Source organism: Eurytemora carolleeae, unplaced genomic scaffold, assembly GCF_000591075.1.
Source record: "Eurytemora carolleeae unplaced genomic scaffold, Eaff_2.0 scaffold847, whole genome shotgun sequence".
NCBI classification, from domain to species: Eukaryota; Metazoa; Arthropoda; class Copepoda; order Calanoida; family Temoridae; genus Eurytemora; species Eurytemora carolleeae.
Window position 1 is genome coordinate 112,683 of NW_019396940.1, and position 24,051 is coordinate 136,733.

The window sequence follows — 24,051 nt, forward strand, 5'->3', positions numbered from 1 at the left end:
AAATGTTGTACCTGAATTCCTCTTCTGTAACCCCCTCAGTAATTGATTGATTGAATGACTCTTGACTATTGATTTATTAAACCCCCTCGGCCTCCTCAATAATTGATTTATCTAACCCCCCTCAGTAATTGATTGATTGAATGACTCTTGACTATTGATTTATTAAACCCCCTCAATAATTGATTTATCTAAACCCCCCTCGATAATTGACTGATTTTAACCCCCTAAAAGAACGATTAATTGATTAAACATTATAAACTGACCTAGTACACTGGGTCGCCCACCTATCAAAGGGTCAAACTTCACGTAGAGGCTTTGACGAGCTGAAATAGAAAAAAATTGTTAAAACATTTTATAAATTTATTTCTTGATTGCAAATTATCAACAAAAAACAGTGCCTGTCTTCTTTAAGAACTCAAAAATAGGATTTTAACTAAATCTTGAAATTTCTAGATATTTTTCTCTCGCGCAATTTTAGGCAAACATTCAAATTTCTAAAGTCAAAAAAGAAATTACAGAAATTTAACTATGTAGATTGTGGACTGCACATTCTGGCACAGAGAACAAAACTAAGGGGGGAGTAGAGTAATGAATTTATTTCAAGTTTCTTGTTTGTAAATGTTCAACAATAACCATTAGAAGTCCCTTTATTCTTAAAGAACTAGAAAAGAAGATTTAAAAATTACTAGATATTTTCTCTACCGCAATTTTAGGCAAAAATCAAAACTTCTATTTGCTTAAGTAAATACAGAAATTTAACAATTGCCACTGAGAAAAAAAAACTGAGGCGGGAGTAGAGTATTGACTATAAACTACAGTGTGGTATTAGGACAGCTAGGAATTAGTTGTTCCATAAACAATAACAAAGCTTATAAATGCTTCAACTGTCCTAACAAATACAAATACTTTCCCCTTTCCTTCCTCTAAGTCAATAGTGTAAACGATATTTTTGTAATTATTGTCGATAAAAAAAAATGGCAACGTAGATGAGAAACAGTACTCGATTCAGATAAAAAATAACTACCTAGATGAGAAACAGTACTGGACCCAGATCCATGTTGGTTTAAGAAATCCAAATCTTGACCACTGAACACCTCAGTAGCGGGCCTAAAGTAGATATATTTATGATGTTTAGTAAACCGATCTTAGGAGAAACCGAACTACAAGATTCTGACCACTAAGCACCTCAGTAGCGGGCCTAAATTAGAATATATTTATGATGTTTAATAAACCGATCTTGGAAGATACCGAACTACAAGATTCTGTCCACTGAACACCTCAGTAGTGGGCCTAAAGTAGATATATTTATGATGTTTAGTAAACCAATTTTGGAAGAAACCGAACTACAAGATTCTGACCACTTAACACCTCAGTAGCGGGACTGAAGTACATCTATTTTTGATGTTTAGTAAACCGATCTTAGAAGAAACCGAACTACAAGATTCTGACCACTTAACACCTCAGTAGAGGGTCTAAATTAAAATATATATATGTTTAGTAAACCGATCATAGACGTAACCGAACTACAAGATTCTGACCAATAAACACCTCAGTAGTGGGTCTAAATTAGAATATATTTATTATGCGCTGTAAACTGATCTCCAGAAAAACAAAACAAATCCATCATACAGTCTAAGATCAGCCTATAGCCTGATTATCTATAACCATTTACCAAACAATGAAAAAAAGGCGAGTTTTTAAATTTGTTTTCGATAATTTTTACCCAAAAAATCTATTTTCCACCAATTTAGCAAAAACAACCCTAACATTTTTTTTATCGATACTAGCTAACATAAATAACATTATAACGTCTGTAGTTTCTTTAGTGGAAAGGGGAAGAAATTTTCGATAAAATATGCACCCTTAAAACCCCTTTGACGCACTACACATATCGGGTTTCCTGTGTGTTATGTAATAATAATAATAGATAAATCTGAAACCTTTATCACTGCGTAACAGTGGATTAACTGTGGGTGATTAATAGAAGGGTATACGTGGGATTTAACTGCAATAGTATGCAGTGTATAGTATGGTTAGGGCGTATACATACTATACTTCATAGAATAAATAGGTTTAACACACTGCCCAGTCCAAACTCAACCAGTTTAGGAGTATTTAAATCAAAATAGATTCAAAGAGATAAATAATTATGGGTTTAGAAAAATAATACTTCAAAAAAAAATTACTATCAGAGCAATAACACCCAGATTTTTGTGATTAGAGATTAGAGTGTTTGTGTGGGTGGTAATCTTGTTAAAAATATATTTCTTTACCATCCCCTGATATATACTTGTAATATTAGATTAAAAAGAGTTAAAACAGGGGCTGTACAGTGTAGAGTGTAGAGACATAATTTCAGGTAATTATCCATTTATTAAGCGGTATGTACAATTACCATCGGTACAATTAAAATCTTTGTCTAATCAAACATGCGTGAGATTATTTCTAAATGTATCAATAAATCAATGGTATTTAATCTCAAGGTCACCTTAGATGTCTTGTTTAATCTGTTGGATTGTTTGTTCCCAATGAAACGAAAGAACCGAATCGAGCTATTTATAAAATGATAAGGCCGACCAGAATTAAGAAAAATCAACAAAATCAACAAATCTGCGAATATAAACAGGAAAACCCGCGAAATTTATTTTAAGTATAAAATGGTGTACCTGAATTCCTCTTCTGTAAATTGGTCCATATCTCCTATATCAGGTCCTGCTTCAGTATCCAGTATACCCTCATGGGAGTTAGGAGATCCACTGGTTATACTAAATATAAACAAACTGAAATATCTCATATTTTTTCTTGTTCTAATGTATCCCCATGATCTGCATACTAATACATCTATATAATAAAGCAAGACGTTAATATTTTATAACTCTGTGATGTTGATGGACCAAACCTCTGTAGAGTACGATATGATAACCATCAAAATCGATTAAATTGTTAAAAACCACAAGAAAATAAAATAACAAAAAAGTTTATTTAAAAAAAATTGGGGCTGTCAAATGGACAAAAGGGAAACGAACTCAGATCACGAGATGGAATAAAGATAATTTGCAAATATTCACTCTTTAAAAAATGTTTTAAGACTATTATTATTCCTTGAGATTTTTTTTATCACGAAGATAAAAAACAAATTGTTAAGATGTATGTGTATAAATGTTGCCTATCGCCGGCCAAACGGCTGGACCAAATGGGCTGTAATTTTTTGTGGACACTCATGGTCGGGTGGTGTTAAAACTATAAAAAATTCTATTTTTTTCTTCAAATTTTTTTCCCACGGGCAACGCAAGGCCCTTTAGCTGGTTAATAATAATTCTACGATAAATAACTTTAGATGTATATTTTAATTAAGAAAGCATGAAAAGTTGTAAAATTGAATAATCTATTTATAAATTTGGCTTGTCTGTCTGTTTGTCTGGGTGTCTTTTTGTTTGTTTGTATCCAATAAACGTTAAACGGCTGAACCCCATCGGGCCCAAATTTTTTGTGTGACATCATGTGACCACAGGGAAGGTTTATGAATGATAAAATTTTTAAAAAAATGTGTTTTAAAGGTTTTTATTTTTGAAAAAAAATTTTAATTCTTGAAAATCCGCGAATTTTTTTTTAAAATCCGCAAAATATTTTTCTTCTTTGTTTTAAAATGTAAACAAAAAGAACATGTTCATAATTTAAATAGAAGATGGGCGCCTAGTAATATAAATATCCAATTTTACTCAATTTTGAATTTTCTAAAGTAGTTTCAAACTAACAAAAGTGGTTTGAATCTTACTGTCCAACTTTTTATCATGGGACACTTTTTTATATAAATAATTCTTATATCCATCTTGCATCAGCCATAAAGTTTTCTTTAATACAACTTTTAAAATTGACTAGTCTCTTAATGTGTAGAATGTAATAAAAACAATGCAGGATATCCCACCAATACACGATCATTTTGCTCCAAGAACTCTCAAGACAGTTAGATTTTTTATATTTTTGAAAATCTATGCAACATTTCCGATGGATGAACATAAATTAGAGGGTTGTAGCACAAAATTTGACAACGTTATGCCGGTTTAAAATTAGCAATTTTGGCTTGTTCGATTTCGCAAATTTGTTGTCTTCGCTTTCAAACTAGTTATTTTGACAAGAGCTTAAACTCTCATGGAATATTTACCTGTATCCAGAGTCGGATTCGTTCTGACTGTGGGTCATTCTTTCCTCTTCCTAACAAAACAAAACATTATTTTTTTTTAAATCTAACCTTTCAATTCAAAAAATATAATAGAATAGTTTTGATTAAGAAAAAAAGTATGCATACACATTTTATCATCTCAAAGTTTCAAAGCGATAAATTACCAAACCAAATTGAAAAAAATATTTTTGAGATTTTTACCTGAAGATTTTTAAGGACGGGTCCGCCACACCTCATTCCCCGCCTATCATCATCCATGGAGTATACTTTATAATCTGAAATCTGCACATCGCTCTCTAGGAAATTACCACCCTCCATTTAAAGGACGGACATTCGACCGACCCGATTCACAACGGTACACTTGAACCATCTGATCAAAAATGTGGAAGATGACGTTGATTTCCAAGCTTGAAAAGTGCTTAATTCTAATAATTGTTCCATGGCTTTCTTAGTGCAGAAATGGCCATGTCTTATAGTAAACCTCAAATGAAAACAAATGAATTATAGAGCTTTATAACACGCCAATAACATGCATTTAATAAGTTTTTAGATAAGAAAAAATTATGAAAAAGCGAATACAAAAGAGGGACCGGGAGCCATATATCTTATACTAAATGAAATAGCTTACAATTGCAATTTTTTAGATAATTAAACATAACATGTTAAGAAAAATGATAATCCAACGAACATTTTCCGTATGATCTGTGGTGTCAATATGATCCTAGATTTATCTTTAATATCCTCTAAATACGATTTATATATAAGATATTCCTTAACTGAAATGTTTTCACTACAATATAATCGATATGTTTACAGTTGGCTCGACTGTCCGATTTTTCAGTTGAAAGTAAAGTAGTGTACTCGGAGGTTTGGTTTGGTTTGGGTGGAAAACTGTAAATTTCGGGGATTTTCCCGTTGTCACATTACGAAAAAAACATGACTCATCTAAATATTTAAAAAAAACTTAAAATTTCTTAAATATTTGAAAACGAATTTGTCGAGTTATTTTTTAGGAATTTTTTAGAATCACATTTAAAGAACAAAGATCATAATTTAATCGATCTTTATAATCTTTAATTAAAAGGAAAACGACTTTCATAAATTTTTGTTTGTTTTCTCGATCTTTCTGAAATTTTAGCTTGGCAGAAAATACACCTTTTTCTTTTAATTGACGTGTTTCACTATCAATTCGCAAAAGATGGATATAAAATAGTTGTAAATTTCGAAAATTATATATGTCATAATCGCTCCATGAGAAACTGGACTGAAAAGTGAATTTTTAGAAATTTTGATTCACACCAATTTGTTAAAAATATGATCATCCTGTGTCCCCTAAAGAATATTTATCCCTGCCACTGTGAGGGGAGGAAGGCTAGCCACAACAATTTCTCATCCGAGCCACATTCTCCTCATTTATTGTCTGAGCCACCTCTATCTAATTCTTGAATCAGGCCCCTTAGAAACCAGAGGTTGTCCTAAGGACGTCATGAGGACGTCAATAATTACCAGTGGGTTGTCCAGGGGCATTGTATTTTAGGTGTTGAGGACATGTTGAGGGCGTTTAAGGCATAGCTTCTTATGTCCTCACAACCTAATTTTCGAAGTCGAAATGATGTCACTTTGGACGTCCAAATGATCAAACTTTTCATACTAGTCTTAACTTAACCAATTCACTTAGGTTGGATTTGGTCGAGATTGGTTGAGTTAAGTCAAGAGACCTAACTGGATTGGGTTGGATTTGGTCAAACTTGGTTGCTTTACATAGCTGGTCTTAACTATTCATAACTTGACCTTTTAGTCAGATTAGGTCTTGCATGGTTGGATTACCAAACTGGTCATAACTGGTCACAACCTAACCAGTGCCCTTAAGTCGGATTTAGGTCATATTAGGTTGGATTAGGACCTTCTGAGTTTTGCCACTAGATGTCTCCACTTGAAATTTAAATAAAAGCCACTTTTTGGCCTTGGATGGCTAGAATTTTCAAATATTATAATTTTTTTCAAAAGAATTGAACTGTAAGATATAATACCCAAATATTTGAAAAAATAACATTTTTGAAAATTCTGATTTTTAAGGAATTAATTGATGTTTTCCGAAAAATCAATGTCAGTAAATTGTGAATTTTGTGATAAATAGAAGTTCTTTTCTACAGCATTTGTGGCAGGATCAAAACTTTGGTCATTTGGATGTCAAAAGTTTGGTCATTTGGAAGTTAAAAGTTTGGTCATTTGGACGTCCAAAGTAACGTCATTTCAACTTCGAAAATTAGGTTGTGAGGACTTAAGAATCCTTGCGTTAAACGCTCAACACCTAAAATACGAAGATGCAAGACATCCTACTGGTATATAATTATTGACGTCCTCATGACGTCCAATTATAGGAATCCAACAAACAAAACACAGGTTTTCAATGAGATTAGCATGATGGAGAACTGGTTGATAATTCACATGATTAATTCACAGACCCTCCTTGTGTTATACTCGTGGTAAATCTACTTTTCACAATCTTGAAGATTCCTCCTGTGTACAGCACGAGTAAAAAACACGAAAATATTGTTTGAAAATTCTTGTCGTTATTTAACATGTTTTACACGTACCAAAATAAACCAGTGAAAGATCTTGCATATTCCTATCATGTTAAACTCGAGTAATGCAATGTCAGAATTTTAGATTTTAATTATCGTAATTATCACATGTAAGATTTATGAGATAATTCTAGTTTAATTCTTGTTGTTTTTTCACATGTTGTGCTTGTAGCAAATATACCAGTGCAAGATCTTGCATATTCCCAATGTGTTAATCATGAGTAATGGAATGCCAGAATATCTAGATTTTAATTCTTGTAAATATCATGCGTAAAATATTTGAGATATCACGGGAAGAACTTCATGTTTCATTTTTAATAGAGTTGCAAAATCATAACAATTGGTGTCCTGCTCATCTTTTAGAAACAAAAAGTTTAATGTAGTAATATGAAATATTTTAACTGACATAAATTTTTCAGATTTTAACAAGCATGAGCAGAGTACAGAAAAGTTTCACATTAAGTTTTGTATTGTATTTCTCAACAACCCCTTTTTGGAATATCAATCTTTTATATATATATGGGAAGGAGCATTCTTTTAATTACGAACACATTAACATTATCGAACATTATTTTGAATTGAAATATCACTTTGTGATAAGAATAGTTTAAAGCTTACATGTTTAAGATGTTTAATGTCAAAAATATAAACTAGAATGTTTAGTTTCTGAACATTTTGTAAGAATTATATACATTTACACAGTATATTTTATATTTTATTCATATATTAGAAAGCTATTACCCCCCCCCTTTCCCGGGTTTAAAAAAATTGTAATTTAAGTGATTTAAGTAGATGGGAGAAAAATAATTTTCTCAGGTAAAAATCCCGTGTTCTTCTTGTGAAATAAACTCAAGTTTTTGCCATGTAAAAACTTGGTCCTAGACCCGTGATCAAATCATCGACATTCACCTCGACAGCACGTGAATTAATTTTGTGTTCTTCACTGGTTTTTGTTTGTTGGGTCAACCTCTGGTTTCTAGGGAATGAATTGCCCAGCTAGCCAAATTGCGTAGATAGCGTGGTCGCATATTATTTTGGCTCTAATTGCGCAATTAAAACGCAAATTTGCTTATGACTAGATTTCAAATTAGTGTAAATATCTAATTTTTCTAAAGAAAATATTTTATAACCCAGCTTTAAGTAAAAATATCATGAATTTGTGAAGATGTGTATCATTTTATTTCAGGCATACAAATTGCGTAAAAATACGCTCAATTTGCGTAATTCCCTAAAACTCTAAATCTAAATTATTTGTGAAATATCTAAAATTTCCGATACGGCATATATTGCATTTTACCAAAAAATTGAAAAAATAAACTTTTAAAAGGAATTTAAGTTGTCTTTGTTAGCATTAAAATTGCGTAAAAATTGCGCTCTTTTTACGCATATGTTTTGAGTGTTTTAAATATTGAAGAATTGAGTGGCCCAGGTGTGTGTGCATAGTGCAGAGTGCAGCAATGTTATATTATATAGAAAGCCGTGTGATATGTAGATAAGGGTGGGAAGGGGGGGGGGATAATTGGCAGAGAATTTACAGTGCTATATAGTACACTGGTTTTTAGTACCAAATTTCACCGCTAGGTGTCTCTATTTGTTTTATGTAAAATTTAAAAAAAAGTAAAAAGGATCAGATTAAATTTTTTACTAAAAATATATCATTTAGAAGTCAAGATTTGGGTTTTAAATTATTTTAAATTTTTTAAATAAAACATTTTTATTAGGAAAATGCACTGAATTTTCTATCAAAAAGTTTTATATAATCTTTCATAACTCTCATACAAGTATAAAGCTTGACGCTATAATCTCTATGTTGAACTGTTTTCAGGATGAAGGGAAACAATTCAGAGACAGTACCATATCGGTATTCAGGGATGGATGGCCTATCTGCATGCATCAATTGCATAATTTTTGGTAATTGAGAAAATAAAAATGCGCACATTTGGCGTAAATTTGTATAATATTATTACGTAAATTTTACGTCTACTAAAACCAATAAATTTACGTAGCTAAGTGTGCGATTTTACGTCTTTCATGACGTAAAAAGAGCCAAAATGTCGACGTAAAATTTACGTAAAAATGCCAAAAGTGACGTTTAAATTGCGAGCTTTTTGCGCAATTTGGCTAGCTGGGTGTGCCTTGATTTAGTTTTTGTTGACCAAGCAAATCTGAAAACAATTTGAAAATTTAGTATAAGTCAATACAGATGCCATAAAACCCTGATGGATGTCGAAAATTGTGTTAATTAAGTGCATTAAATTAAAATCTCAGAAAACAAAATTTTATGGTGATTACCAATTGAGGTGGTGGAGATTACCAATTGAGGAGCGCCCATGCCGCAAAACACATTTGGGTGGCGGTGATTACACGTTGAGGACTTCCAGACTCCCCCCTCCCCCTGGCGCTAGCTGAGAGAATATTTACCCTTGGCGCCAGATGTGAGAATAGTTACCCCTGGCACCAGATGCATGAGAGAATATTTTTCCTTGATGCCAGTTTGGGGAATTTATTTATCCCGTGGCCCCAACTGAAAAAATTAATATCCCTGGCGCTAGCTGAGAAAATGTTTATCCCTCGCGCCAGCTGAGAGTATGTTTATCCCTGTGGCCAGCTGAGAGCTCTCTCTCTATCTCTACTCTCTCTCTGCCGTAGCTGCCTGCCAGGCATCCTACCCACACACACACAACACTGTACATACACAATATCAACATCATTCTATCTTCTACATATTCCCGCATTTTTATTAATTAAATTCATACTTTTATACGGAGAAAAATTACATCATACCTATGCAATCTTTACAGTTATCATTTTTTTCATATGATTCGTTTGTTTTTATTTCTAGATTCTATCTTCAACATATTTTACGATTTCAATTTTGATCGTATAGCTTAAATGGTCCATGGGAGATATTGGGGTTTTAATGGTTTTGATCATATATACATCCATTGTTCCTACATAGCTAAAGACATTGTATAATACCGTTTTAGTTATCTCCAATTTTGAACACAAACAATTGGACTTTCCAAAAGATGAATAAAAGTAAATATATATTTTCAGGGATATCTAAAGAATGTTTAAAAGCATGAAATGGAAAAATTAGAATGTTCCGATCTAGACCAAATCTGCTACATTTGTGACAGGAAAACTAAGTAAGTTAATTATATATTGTAATAATACATTATTCTTGATGGAGGATTAATATATAACACTCTTAATGGAGGATTTACAAAATTTTTGAGGATCACTGTATAAGTGTAAATTCCAAAAACTTAGTCCAAAAATCGTTCTCTAGGAAATTACCTAAAGATGGACTGTTACCTTCAGCCTCTAATTAGTTACCTTTCAGACTCTAGTTTTTAATATAATTTCTAGAGATGAACTCCCTGAAGGGAAACTATACAAGCGAGATAATCTAGTTGTTCATCATTTCTGCTTACTTTTCGCCAGTGCACTTGTACAGGTACAAACAGGAAAGTAGTCTTAGAGTGAAGCTTTTTCATCAAAAATATCAAATATATTTTGCACCAGCAAGCAATTTTAGATTGGCAAATTTTAATAAAGCGACATTCATTAAAGAAAAATAGTAAAAATCAAAACTCAGTCTGTAGTTAACAAATGAATAAAACAGTAGAGTTTTAAAATGAGAAAGTTGATAAATTTTTTTTTACAATTTTTGTTAAAAATTGTAAAAATTAAAGAATTAATGACCTTGAATTCTTTTTTAAACATAAAAGAAAGTTTAGGACTTGTGCAAGATGGATTTGAACATTTCAATCAAAAAAGTGCCCCATAGATTTACCCTCGCTAGTAATAATATTTAGAAAATATTTTAATTATCATTTTTCTGAAATCATTAGAATATCTCTATTTTTGTAGAACGGAGAGGATGATGAAGGTATTCTGGGTTTTCTAAACCCTGATATACGCAAAGAAAAAAACAGGAATATATCAATAAATAAATAAATTAATTTGTTCTCGAAATTTTTAATTCTTAATCCAAGATAAGATCAGATTTTGGAGGCTTTGACGACTCAATATTTACAGATCATAGTATGCCCAAATGTTTGGCTTTTAGAAAGGTGTATTTTTTTCTTGAAAATATTTCCCCGCCCCCACCCCTATAGAAAATATTTTTTTACCCTAGGGAACCATTTTTTCAGGGATTTAATCATTGTATTGGGGGAAATAATTAAATAAAACGGATGAAATTGGATGAAAAAACTTGCCTTATTTTTTTTCTCCAGATCTTTAAAAATCATCTCTTAAAAAAATAAAAATAGACACACCTGCCTCAGTTGGTGATACCTTTCCATCCTACTGCCACACCCATCGCCTCCTACAAGCCCCGCGTACCGGTTGGTTGATTGATATATTGATTGATTGTAGAGGGAAAAAATTAAACTGTTTTTACTGTAAGAAGAAGGGAGCTACAGTTGGGTGTCTGGATACTAAATGCAAAAGGAACAAAAAAAAGTCATTTAATGTTAATTCGTTTCTTTATTCAAACTTTCATCGTTTTAAAGAAGACAAAAAATTATTTTTAAGTTTGTGATAATCTCACAAAGTAACTCAGTAAATTGAAAATATTTTATCCAGGATTGTAAGGGAATGTAAACGTAATTTAAAGTGACCCTCCATCGATAGTGTCATGTCCGATTATCAACGATGTTATTATTTTTGAAAACTTATCATTTTCTCTTCAAAGAAACAATTGAGAATTCAACGCTTCTTCAGTTAGAAAAACGGCGTTATCCGTCAGATTAAGGTTTTAAGGGCACCGTTGTAAATTGGACAATAGGCAATTGCCGCCCCTCTTTAAGTGGAGGGTCGATTAGAATCACAACGACAGACCGTTTAAGTATATTTTTATGTTCCATGTTAAAGGGAGTGTTCGTAAAAAATGAAAGGGGTAGTGGCTTATGGCAAAAAATTATCGAAGTTGATCGCTACTAATCTTTCTTCTATCTGTTGCTTCTATCAGGAGAAAATTGTTAAAAACGACTAATACCGAATACCGAAGAACGTAGCGTCCATACAAATTCAGAAAGATGCAACAAAGGACTCGAATCGTAAAAAATCAATTTAATTCCAAACAAATCATTCCGATACTGCAACTTATAATCATCGATAATTGTTCGACGCATTCGTATATAGTTGATATTTCATAATATATTTTTTTAAAATAATATTTCGCTTCGCTTACATGTTTTCACGGCTGGGGTTAGATTTTCAAACATTCCTGGAAAATATAAAAAATCTTCATTATCAAAAATCCTCGAAACAGGAATAAATGTTAGTAACTCTCAGATTATGAAAAATTAAAAATATTATGAATTATCAACTATATAGTATATGCGAATGTGTCGAAAAAATATCGATGATTATAGGTTGGTAATATCAGAATGATTTGTTTGGAATTACATTGATTTTGTTTACGATCCGAGTCCTATGTTGCAACTATCTGAATTTGTGTGGACACTACGTTCTTCAGTATGAGTCGTTTTTAACAATTTTCTCCTTATAGACGCAACAGATAGAAGTAATATTAGTAGCAATCACCATCGATTATTCATATTTCATATTTCATATTTTTTATTCAACTACAAAGCACGAGATAATACAAATAAAAATTCACAATTCACTATGTAGTTTGGACCCGCCTAACCAGAGTAGGTTGTTTTAATTGGTTGGCCCACAATAAACGAATGAGAATTGCAGATAAAAACAATGTACATTGTACATTTTCAACATAAGAATGATGATAAATCAGGAAAATGGTAAGAAGGAGGTGAGGGAGTATAAGGGAAAGGGAGGATACTCAGCGTAAGGGTTGGAACAAAGGGTATAACATAAGTTATTAAAATCATGTTTATGAAATACAGGGTGATGAAGATAGTAAAGACTAAGTTTATCCACATGATACACAGTTTTTTTTTTTTACAGATATAATTTGCATAACTATCTAGATAGATCTTGGCGACTTTTCTTTTAAACGATTTTGCAGATTTAGTTTCTTTCAGCTCTAATTCAATCGAATTCCATATTTTTGGAAATAAAGCAGAGGGAAAACATTCTAGGGTTTTAAAGAGAACCCGTTCAAGTTTATATGATTTTGTTCTATTTGGTTCAGCTAAAGAATTAAACATATCCTGGAAGGAAGCTGGAAGGTTTTCATAAAAGTATTTATGCATAAAAGATAGAACACCGTACGCCGTACATTATTCGCGAACACTCCTATTAAGAGAGAAAGCTCAAATCTTTAATTTTTTCCTGAATTTTAAATTCTTTTTCCGACAATAAATACTTTTTGTTGAAAATAGGTCCTATCATTTTCCTTGTGGTCTATATCATGGAGCTTTATACCAGTTCAAGTCAGTTTAAAAGATAATTATTTATTAATAATATTTTTTATGTAGTTTTGGGAAAAGTAAAAATATTGCTAAGAATACTGTTATTTTATTTTAGGGTTTTATTCACTCAATTCGGGAAAATAAATAACTTTTCGGGAACATTTTTCAGATATTTGGATAAAAAGTATAAAAATTATTAAAATGAATGATTATGAGGGGGAAGGGGGGGGGGTGGTAATTCTTGAAAAGATGCGCACCTAATAAATTCCAGAAATTTTATATTTAAGGAATATATTTAAAAAAACAAAGTACAAATCAAAACTTTTTCAGTGATACCTTTCCATCCTACTGCCACACCCATCGCCTCCTACAAGCCCCGCCTACCGGGAAAAAGGAGGTCCCAACCTCCTGCGGAGTCTGCTTTGAATCTATAGAAGGTCAAGAGAAAGAGAAGAAGTCGAAGAAGAAAGAGGAAAAAGAGGAGAAAGAGGAGAAGTTTGATATTTGCGTTGAAACAGTGTGGAGTCCCTGCTGCAGTGGTCTATTCCACGTCAACTGTATCCGAAGGTTTTTAAAAAATATATATTTTAAATCTATGTACTGTACAACTGGATATGTACTTAAGTTTGGCTTGTACAGCTGGATATTTCTTCAAGGGTCCCATTCGTAACTGAAAAACTATATATTTATGTACTGTAGGTTGGCGTGTACAGCTGGTTATTTTCCTAAGTGTCCCCTGTACAACTATATATCTATGATCTGTAGGTCGGCGTGTACAGCTGGATATTTCTTCAAGTGTCCCCTGTGTAACTGTACAGCTATATATATAATTATGTACAGGTTGGCTTGTACAGCTGGATATTTCTTCAAGTGTCCCTTGTGTAACTGTACAGCTATATATATAATTATGTACAGGTTGGCTTGTACAGCTGGATATTTCTTCAAGTGTCCTCTGTGTAACTGCAAGGATGGGTTTGAAGAGGAGATGAAGAAGTTCGGAGTATTTGTCCCGGAGCAGGATGCTTCCTGGGAAACTGAACCCAGTGCCTACAGTGGTCTACTAGAGAGGTAATACTCCTAGAATCTAATATTCTGAGTTTTTAAAGAGACTGAAAGCGTAAATTGAAGTGACCTTATTTATGCAAATTTACAACGGTTCCCTTTAAAGCTTTGTCTGATCAAGTATGAATAAATGTTTGTAATTTTGAGTAGTTATTATTTTCATTTGGTAGTTATCTAAAGTGACTGGCGCATTTATACTGCAAGAAAACATGTAAGATTTATCAGAATACAACATTTTTAAACCCAGAAAACGACAATATCTTGGACATTATGGACGAGACAAAGGTTTAACGGGTAGATCTGTGAATCCGGCGTGCTATACTATAAACCGAGGATCACTGGAGATTGCGTCGACAGCTCCTTTAATCTAAGTTGCGATTTTGACAAAAGTAAATTTTTTTGTTGTTAATGTTCAAGTGGGCTCTACATTAAGTTTTTTGACGTAGAAAATCCTGATTCTTAAATAATTTTGTTAAATTTTTTGCTTGAACGCTCAAAATTTTGGATAAACCTGCACAAAAAATGTTTGCACTTTAAATAAACTTTCAAATCGACATTTTATTATTGAATTCAAATGTTTGATTTGATTTGTTCTGTTAAGATACGGTAAATGTGATGCTGCTGAATGTTTGTGTGAGGAGGGGAGAGAGAAGGATATTCAAGATACAGCTTACGAGATCATACTCTGCAGCTCATGTGGTTCCGCTGGTAGGGACGGACGCGCGCAAGAAAGGACGGACATTCGGTTCTAGACCTCCATATAAAAGAATGAACAACAGACCTATAAAAAAGTTATTGACAGATCTGTAAATGACCGACAGACTGATCTGTAAATGACTCACTGACTGCTCTGTAAATGATTGACTGACTGATCTGTAAATGACTCACTGACTGCTCTGTAAATGATTGATTGACTGATCTGTAAATGACTCACTGACTGCTCTGTAAATGATTTACTGAACGATCTGTAAATGCCTCACTGACTGTTCTGTAAATGATTGACTGACTGATCTGTAAATGACTCACTGACTGCTCTGTAAATGATTGACTGACTAGTTGACCTTTAAATGACTGCAACTGGCTGACTGACACTTCATCGACTTTTGACTTATTGAAAAACAACAACAATTAATTTTCCAGCAAAGATTTTTTTAAAGAGTTGGAGGGGGGGGGGGGTAGCTGGAGCGGATGACTAAAAAAGCATCTTATTCGACTTTTTAACTGTGTTATATTTTAAACTGTTCCAGGAGTGCATATTGATTGTGGAAAACTGAAACTATCTTCCCCTGAATATGTTTGTTCCTCCTGTACCCTTCCATCCTCCCAACCATCCTCTCGTCTACCCAGATCAAGAACTCGAGGAGAAAATATACCAAAAAAGTTAGAAATCACTAAAAATGTGCGAAATCCTAGTCCACCGAAAAACCCGCGAAAAATCCTCTGTTCCCATCCCCGGCTGGTGCCTGAAGGTGAGAATGTGAGCAGACCAACCACTCCAGTGCAATCAGAGGGAACGGCTAAACCTAGAACGGAAACTTCTCCTTCCCCTTCCACATCATCAACACCGTCAACTTCATCTTCAGCCTCGACAAGTTCTCCTTCCTTAACTTCCTCGGATGTGGACACATCAGTTAGTAATTCATCTTTTAACACTCCATTTTCATCTTCCACCCCTAAATCTCCAGTTCCTGCTCCAACTCCACTAAATCGATCAGTATCTGCTCCATCTACCCCAATCAGAAAGTCTGGAGGTCTAGAACGACGACCTCCAGGACCCTCCTCTAATCCAGGAACACCAACATCACGAGACCTACCTAAAACCATCTGGAACAGATCATCTTCACAAACTCCGATTATTGGATCCTCCCCTAGTCCACGAACCAGTAAAGAACTCAAGAAAACTGCCAATAAAAAGTTTGGGAACGGCACGCTGCGTATATTTTTACAAAAAAATAAAAACGTCAAAATCGTAAAACTTGTAAAAGTTAAACTCGATGTGACAGCTCCAAATATTCTCAATTTGAAATCTCTGGATGACATCGATAGTGATGCTTCTGCCAAAAAGAAGAAAAAGAAGGAAGTTAAGAGTAAGCCACTCTCTACCCCTAAACTAGCAGTGGATAAAATTGATTTGAATGAATCTAGTTTAAATGAAAAAAGTAAAGAACAAAATAAACTGCCAAGTATTAATGTGATAGAGTCAAGTCTTAAAGTGAAATTGGGTAACTTCGCTCCCAAAATTAACGACAAAGTGAAAAGTACAAGAATCAAGAAATATTTGCCAGCTTTGCGGTATTTAAAACCCAAAAGACTTCCAAAACACCAGAGATCTGCAAGGCTTCCTTTTACAGAACGGAGGGAGGATAATTCCAAAGATACTTTTAAACCTGAACTTCAAACTGTTGCTGAAAAGGCTGAGAATGCTGAAATTGATGATGAAATCATGAATATCGTTCACAGGTGCAAACCAAATTTAAATCATAATTTAATGATGTTTTTAAATATTAGCGTATTTTCTTGAAAAAGAAATTCTTTCTCCCCTCTTAAAGTCATTTTTCACAATTCAATGGTATAGGAGTCAAAAAGAAATTTTAGTTGTTTTTATTGCAAGTGTAAAGATGAGGAAAGGATTATTCTAAATGAAGTCCAAATAGTGTCGTTTTATATTTTCATATTAAAAATATTTATAAATTACAATTTTTAGGATTTCCTTTGATGAAGATGAAATGGTGTCACCCACAATAAGTAGGAGTCCCTCACCTACTCCAAATACTAGAATAAATACTACTCCAAGTATAACTACTCCTATTTTTGGGATTCCTGTTCCTACTTCTCCTAGAATTCCTACACCCACAGCATCTATTGAAATACCTATTCCTACAGCATCCAGTGGAAAACCTACTCCTACTTATGGAAAACCAACATCTACTCCTACTTCTGATCGTAGACCTTCTACTCCTACTCCTTCTCCGAGTATACCTACTCCTACTCCTAGAACCCATACTTCCAGTCCTGCTCCTTCAACTTCAACTACCCAGAACACTTCATCCTTGAACACTTCTACAGATAGTTCATCCTCCTCAAACTCTAGTTCATCCGACACTTTATCTTCCTCAATACCCACACCATCATCAAAACCCACTCCAAACACATCATCAATGCCCACACCAAACACATCATCAATACCCACACCAAACACATCATCAATACCCACACCAAACACATCATCAATACCCACACCAAACACATCATCAATACCTACACCAAACACATCATCAGTAGAACCTGAAGCAGATTCGGCGACCAGTTTAAATTCAAAGTATATTACAGCTATTGGATCAAAAACAGCCTCAGCTACTGAGTTGGGATTAAATCCTGAAGTAACAAAATTACAGAAGGTTGGTATTGACTTTTTAATTGGTTGGAAACATCTCTAAGTACTTAATACTTATAGATTAAAGAAAAGGTTCAATTTTCTGCAAACAAATTTGTTTAATGCTGTGTTGTCCATGGATACGTTTCGGCGGTTTGGTGCGCCGACCACTATTTCATTGAATGCTGGGCTGTCTAATAATAATAATAATAATAATTAGGCGCGGAAGTTTTTCTAGAAATTTTTCAATACTTTTTCTCTGATTTTAAACGGTTGAAAAAATCAAATTTCCAATGGACTGTTGAGTTTTTTTTATTCAGAAAAATTGGGGAAAAGGTTGCAAAGTGAAAGTTTCGTTTTTAAATAAATTTTCCAACGGATTTTAAAGATAAAACAAGGCCCCAAACATTTAAGATTGAAACTGAGGTCAGCTAAAACCGTTCCAAAATTGAAAGTCAAATGCCAACTAATAAGAGGGTTGAACTGCTTACGAGATCACTAATGTCTAACACCTGAAGTCAAGTCAATATCCACAGCAGAATCTTTGAATTTTAATCAATTTATAGAATCTAAAAAATTTATTTTAGGAGATTAAAACGCAAGTTGAGAATCGAGTTTTAATCAAGGTGATTAAAGACTCTGAACAATCATTCCTTGAGCTGGAAGAGTACTTAGAGATGATTCCGCGAATGAGAGAGATCCAGACGAAGAGTCCGATCATTTCTGATCTTCTTAGGCTCAAGCGACGCAGAGAGAGTGCATTTGAAGCTATGAATAAAAAGCAAAGAACAGACAGCGGAGATTTAGCTAACAACACAGCTGAACATCTTCAAGACATTACAGACAAAGAATTAGTAACTGATGATCCTATGATTGATATTCAACCCGAAGTATCTAAAGAGCAACCTCATGAAACTATACATCCCGGCGAAGATTTTGATATATTAGGTTCTAAGAATCATGAAGATAAACTCAAACAGTCTACGCCAACTTCCAACCCCTCAAAACCTAGATCCAAACGATCTCTTACTCAAGATTTTGTCAGTTCTTTCCCCTCATCCAGCAAGGAACATCTATCTAAACTAAAGGATTCAAAATGTATTCAAGATTTATCCACAAGTAAAAAAGTCTGCAAAAGTTCTCAATCATCTTCAGAATGGTCTAGAGCGGATTCAGCAGAAAAAATGTCTTTGCCTGATGATAGAAAAGATGTTTCAACTGTGACGGTAAGAGAAGAGACTACATCTGAACCTAAATCTAAGAAGAGTTGGACAAAATCAATTGAGAATATGTCAATAATTGAACCTACAGAGAAATGTTCTTCAACTAAACCTTCAGAGAAAAATAGTTCACCTTTGTCAGAACAGAACAGGGTTATTACTAAACCTGTTGTGGATACGTCAGAAGCTAAACCTTCGGAAGAAAGGTTGGCAAGCAAACCTATAGATTGTGAGATAACATCTGAATCTTCCAAGGTTACATCTATGCCTAGTGAAGGGGTTAAATTTACACCTAAACTTAGTGAAAGATCAAAATCTCAATCTAAACCTAGTGAAAGGTTAAAATCTACATCTAAACCTAGTGATGAGAGGTCAAAATCTACATCTAAACCTATTGATGATAGTTTAAAATCTCCATCTAAACCTTTTAAAGGTTGCTCTATCACCAAAAAGAATAAAACTCTTATTTGTAATTCCTCCGGGATTGATGCATCTAAAATTGTAATGGATTCTTCTAATGTCAGAAATGAACAATACGGAGAATCAAAAATCAGTGAGAATATCTTCGTTCAACCCCAGCCATATACTCCTAATGCTAATTCTTCAGCTGATATAACTGATGTATCTGCTGACAACCATTTTGTAACTGTACCTGATTCAAACTTACTACTTCCAGTATTTGCCACTGCGCCCTCGCTAGCCATTAATAGTCCCTCTCCCTCTCTCCTAGTGGCTCCTATAGTACCAGTTCTACCTTATGTATCTCATGTACCATTTATGTATGTACCAATCGAATCTCAAAATGATACTCAAAGCCTAATTTCTTCTATGCCAATTTTACCGAGGATTCCTGATCCTGAACTGATGGATCCAGCCACTATCAATTCATTGGTAACAAATGATTCCTCTCCTGATTCATCTTTAAACCAACTTGATGAAACCCAAACCAAGAAACCCAAAAGGCCAAGACTACTAATATACTCAAAGAAACCAAAAGACTCGTCTAAAATGGACAAATCCTCAGAAAATTTAATCATTCCCGCTCCAAAGTGTAAAAGTGAAGAAATCTCCCCGAATACTTCTCAAACGTCTGATGTCAAAGTTCCATTGTCAGGGCTGAAAACTGATCTCAAGTCCGGCAATGATCCTCCACGTCTCAAGATAAGTTTCCGCAAAGACATCTTCAATGATAATCACATTTTCAAGGAATCTCCAGGAAAACTTGAAAGAAATCTTTGTTCAGAAGAGTCCTATGTTGGACTGCCTAATTTTATCCTAGATAGCGGAATGACGCCTGATCAAAAGATTGAGGCTGATGACTCATTAACTAATCCTAATACTACTGAGGTTAAGGGTGGCCGAAAACAAAGCTCTGGAAGGTTAGGGGACAAACGGTATTTTATGACACGCATTCTTACATCCATGAATAAACTTGCTAGGAATCCTTTGCTAAATCGCCCCTTGGCATTTAAAAGTTTCACATTTGATGCAACACCGCTTATACGCATGCGCAGACTTGAAGATCATGGAGTGCGAAGGAAAAGCAAGAAAGTTCTAAATGATGTCACCAACTGTAACGAAGACAGAAGACTTGGATTAAACCGCCCAAAACTTTTCAAATCACGAGGGGGAGAGAGAAAAAATCAGCTGTGGAAATCCTCAAAAATAAATTCTAGGATTAAAACGATGATAAGTAAAAACGGAACTATTCAGATGATCGTTGATAAGAGCGGAGAGGATCAAAAAGATGACGCCAACGTCAGCAAATATTTTAAGATCAGAAATCATGCATCATCATCTTCTTCATCACAGTCCACATCACCCCCGATCAAACTTACCATACCAAGGAGTAGGCTTACAGAGATAACCAGTCCCAAGCTAGTTCTCAAGATCTCTAAGAGGAAGCTGAAAAAATTGAAAAAGCACAAATCTAAAAAGACCAAGAAGGAGAAGAAAAATATTCCTAAAACAATGAAAGTCAAGTATAAGAACAAGTACGGACGTGTTATAGAATACGCTAAAAATTTGCAGCCAGAAGAAAAGTTTTAAATTAGTTGCTGGATCTAGAGAATTCATGTTATTGATTTAATAAAGTGAACAATTGTATGATATTGATTATTTTGATTATTTTATCTATCTATATATATATACTTTGCTTGTCTGTCTGTTTGTTTGTGACCAATAAACGTCAAAACGGCTGAACCGATCCGGCCCAAATTTTTTCTGGAACTTTACATCCCTTACATGACTCCAAGGAAGGTTTATGAATGATCAAAATTTAAACAAAATTCTATTTCCATAAAATTTTTAAAATCCACGAAATTTTCATCATAAAATCGGCAACGTTTTTTTTGTAATCCATACAAAGAGAAAATGTTCACAATTGAAACAGAAGATGGATGCTAAGCGCCCTAAAGGCCTATTTTTTAAAAATAAGATGCAAAAAAGGACAAATGTTGTTGTTTTCCAGTCAAAAGATGTTAACATGCATATACGATTTTTCTGGGAAAGTGCTTTTGGAGTTTTGCTGCCGAGACTAGGAAGAAAATTGACAAAATTTATCAAAATCGAAACAGACAACCTATTGCTCACTGTACAGATGGTCCACAAATTAACGATCACATATCTTCGGTAGGAACTGTAGCCTTCAACTTATTAATCTTATTTAATTTGTTTGAAAAAGATTTGTAGAAATTTTATACCATAGTAAATTTCAAGATAAAATGAAGATATACTACAAGGTTTTGGAAATCTTTTAGACGTGGAACTTTTAAAATCAATTTTTTGAGAAAATGCCATATGCCATGTCTTTAAATATTGATAAAAAAAATAAGTTTGATTTATTATGTTAAGTCCTTTTGTTTTTCTGATATTTAAAGGTTGGAGATGATGTATTTTTACATGTCATGTCATAAAATAATATGATATTTTACTATTATTTTAAACAACATTTTACTCAACTTAAAATTCTAAACATTTGTTTAACTACATATTGTGAAAAAATACTGGATTAAATCTCTTATTGATAGAAGACACTTAAAGTCCTTAAAGGGCTGTCGTCGTAGGTTCAGGTGACCCTCCGGTAAAATACAAGCATATCTTCCTTAAATCTGATATTTTTGTTGCTTTTTTCTAGAAAACACACCATAATCTTCATGAATAAAAGAATTGAAACTAATGGAAAGATCAATACATAATTGACTACAGAGGTGTATTCAGGGGGAGGGCGGCTACGGAGGCTCAGCCCCCCTGAAAAAGTGAAGGCTTTGAGTTTAGGGGGTTTTTAGCCCTCAACGGGGGCAGAGCCCCCCCCCCCCGTCTCTTAAGGAGCGGAAAATTAGCACAATCCTCCCCTTCCCAATATATCTATTTAAATGAGCTATGACTGAGCACCCCCGCCCCAATTTAGTATATTTTAATTGTTTAATGTTTATGTATGTTTTATGATATTGTTTAATTTTAAATTTCGCTCGAGGTTTTTATTTTTTGATTATGATTGTTCCTTTTTTTCTATTTCTGTTCTTAAAATTTAAAAATTGTTTCCAAAACCTTCTTGTTCTGATTGCTACTAAATAATTTTCTATCTGTATCTTTCTTTTTATTTGAATATAGCATCAGGTTAGTGGACCACACTAGCACATTTCTGGTCTTTCATTTTAAATTAAAATCTTATCTCTATAAATTTTGCTCGTTACCACTTGTAAATTGTACAGGGATATCCGCAAACAATGAGGCTTAAGACCACTGTACGTACACAATTTATTCAGAGCTGAAAACTTCAGAATGGTGAATATCGAGATTAATGCTTGCTCCTCTCTTTTTCTTAATATCGAGACTTAATCTTGTGTTTGTATCCTGAAAAGTGTATAAAATTATACCAATCAAAGTCGCGTATATGAAGCCGAAAAAATTTTAAATTTTGCGTTCCATTAAGATTTATATACAGAAACGGGAGGGACTTTCTAATTAAAAAAAACGGTCTATGATTTTTCTCTACTGTATCCATTCCAAGAAAGAATGGTTTAAAACGAAAATCAAATGTGTGTCCATTTGATACACAGATTAAGTAATTCGGATTAAGGATATCTCATTCTGAAGTTTTCAGCTCAGTTAACTTTATTACTTCAATACAAGGTCACATGGTGTTTCTTTACTGTCATGTCATCCAGTTTACAAAACTAATATTCAAAGCCCAGGATCAAATTCAGAACTTCATTTAAAGAGTTATATAGTTAAATAGTTAAGTCTCATGAGTCTCGTCCTTTGTTGGCCTGTAGTATCAAATGCAAAATACAGATTAACCTGTACGACTGGTTAGTAAACAAGGTGGATTCTCATTTGAACTACTGCCGTTTGAACTATGGTACGTTTCAACTATTGTTCGTTTGAACTATTGTTCATTTGAACTACTGACATGACGTCATATCCTGTAGTTTAAATCAACGCATTTCTTGCTCATTTGAACTATTTTTCTACCCCAATTCAGTTTAAAAATTTTTTTTATAATCTTCATAAAGTTATATTCATGACAATTAATTAGATAAACATTACACAGAATGAACATAAAAATAGTTCAAATGAACATAAAAATAGTTCAAATGAACATAAAAATAGTTCAAATAAACATAAAAATAGTTCAAATGAATATAAAAATAGTTCAAATGAACATGAAAATAGTTCAAATGAGCAATATATTTACTCGTTTGAACTATTGTTCATTTAAACTACTCACGTGGTCCCACGTGCAGTAGTTGAAATGAACAATAGTTCAAATGAACATTAGTTCAAACGGCAGCAGTCCAAATGAGATAGCATCAGTAAACAAAGCTATGAGAGTTCACTGTGCACATTGTTGTTTAGAATATGAAACTTGACACCCATATCCAGGATATCCGGTGTTGTGGATGGAACTGACTCGATTAAGCATGGGACGGACTTTCCTTAAAGTTTTAGCCAAACAATGCTAAAACTATTAGTCGACATTTATTAAATACGCATTTAGTTCTTGAATGTATTTTAAAAGGGGAAAATGAAAAATAAATTGTTTCCTCCAGAATGTCGTCTTCCTTTACAATAATCAACCTGCAAATTAATAGTTCCTAGAAACATTGTTTTTCCGATCAAATTACATAAAACATATCGGAAAATGTCATAACATTGCTTTTTATGTCTAACATTGTGATAAAACGGTTAAAACTTTAAGGGGGAGTCCGCTCCATGCATGACACCGGAATTGTAATCTCTCATTCCTCGCACATGTACTTCTAGTGTATGGAAGCTT

General features: G+C 33.6%; 2 protein-coding genes across 2 annotated transcripts in view; one reads left to right on the forward strand and one right to left on the reverse strand.

The window, feature by feature from the left end:
• Nucleotides 1–4,460, reverse strand: part of LOC111710344 (transforming acidic coiled-coil-containing protein 3) — a gene marked incomplete in the record, with an annotated part of 9,446 nt that extends 4,986 nt beyond the window's left edge. The window contains 5 exon segments of the mRNA XM_023484407.1: nucleotides 264–323; nucleotides 1,025–1,107; nucleotides 2,667–2,765; nucleotides 4,163–4,212; nucleotides 4,382–4,460. Of these exon segments, the coding sequence (XP_023340175.1) occupies nucleotides 264–323; nucleotides 1,025–1,107; nucleotides 2,667–2,765; nucleotides 4,163–4,212; nucleotides 4,382–4,438 (349 nt within the window).
• Nucleotides 4,461–9,427: 4,967 nt separating this feature from the next.
• On the forward strand, nucleotides 9,428–20,879 carry LOC111710342 (mucin-5AC). Its single transcript, XM_023484405.1, has 12 exons — nucleotides 9,428–9,452; nucleotides 9,823–9,914; nucleotides 10,138–10,225; nucleotides 10,642–10,706; nucleotides 11,152–11,226; nucleotides 13,086–13,136; nucleotides 13,446–13,682; nucleotides 14,031–14,183; nucleotides 14,779–14,885; nucleotides 15,425–16,637; nucleotides 16,882–17,575; nucleotides 18,138–20,879. The coding sequence occupies exons 2-12, from the start codon at nucleotides 9,853–9,855 to the stop codon at nucleotides 20,817–20,819; spliced, it is 5,427 nt and encodes a 1,808-aa protein (XP_023340173.1). The 5' UTR covers nucleotides 9,428–9,452; nucleotides 9,823–9,852; the 3' UTR covers nucleotides 20,820–20,879.
• Nucleotides 20,880–24,051: the final 3,172 nt, after the last annotated feature.

Excerpts from the sequence above, each read along its gene's own strand:
- LOC111710342 (XM_023484405.1), top strand. The coding sequence starts at position 9,853 with ATGGAAAAATTAGAATGTTCCGATCTAGACCAAATCTGCTACATTTGT. Across the intron at positions 14,886-15,424 it reads CAGCTCATGTGGTTCCGCTG|GAGTGCATATTGATTGTGGA; the intron begins GTAGGGACGGAC and ends AAACTGTTCCAG. Across the intron at positions 16,638-16,881 it reads ATCATGAATATCGTTCACAG|GATTTCCTTTGATGAAGATG; the intron begins GTGCAAACCAAA and ends TACAATTTTTAG.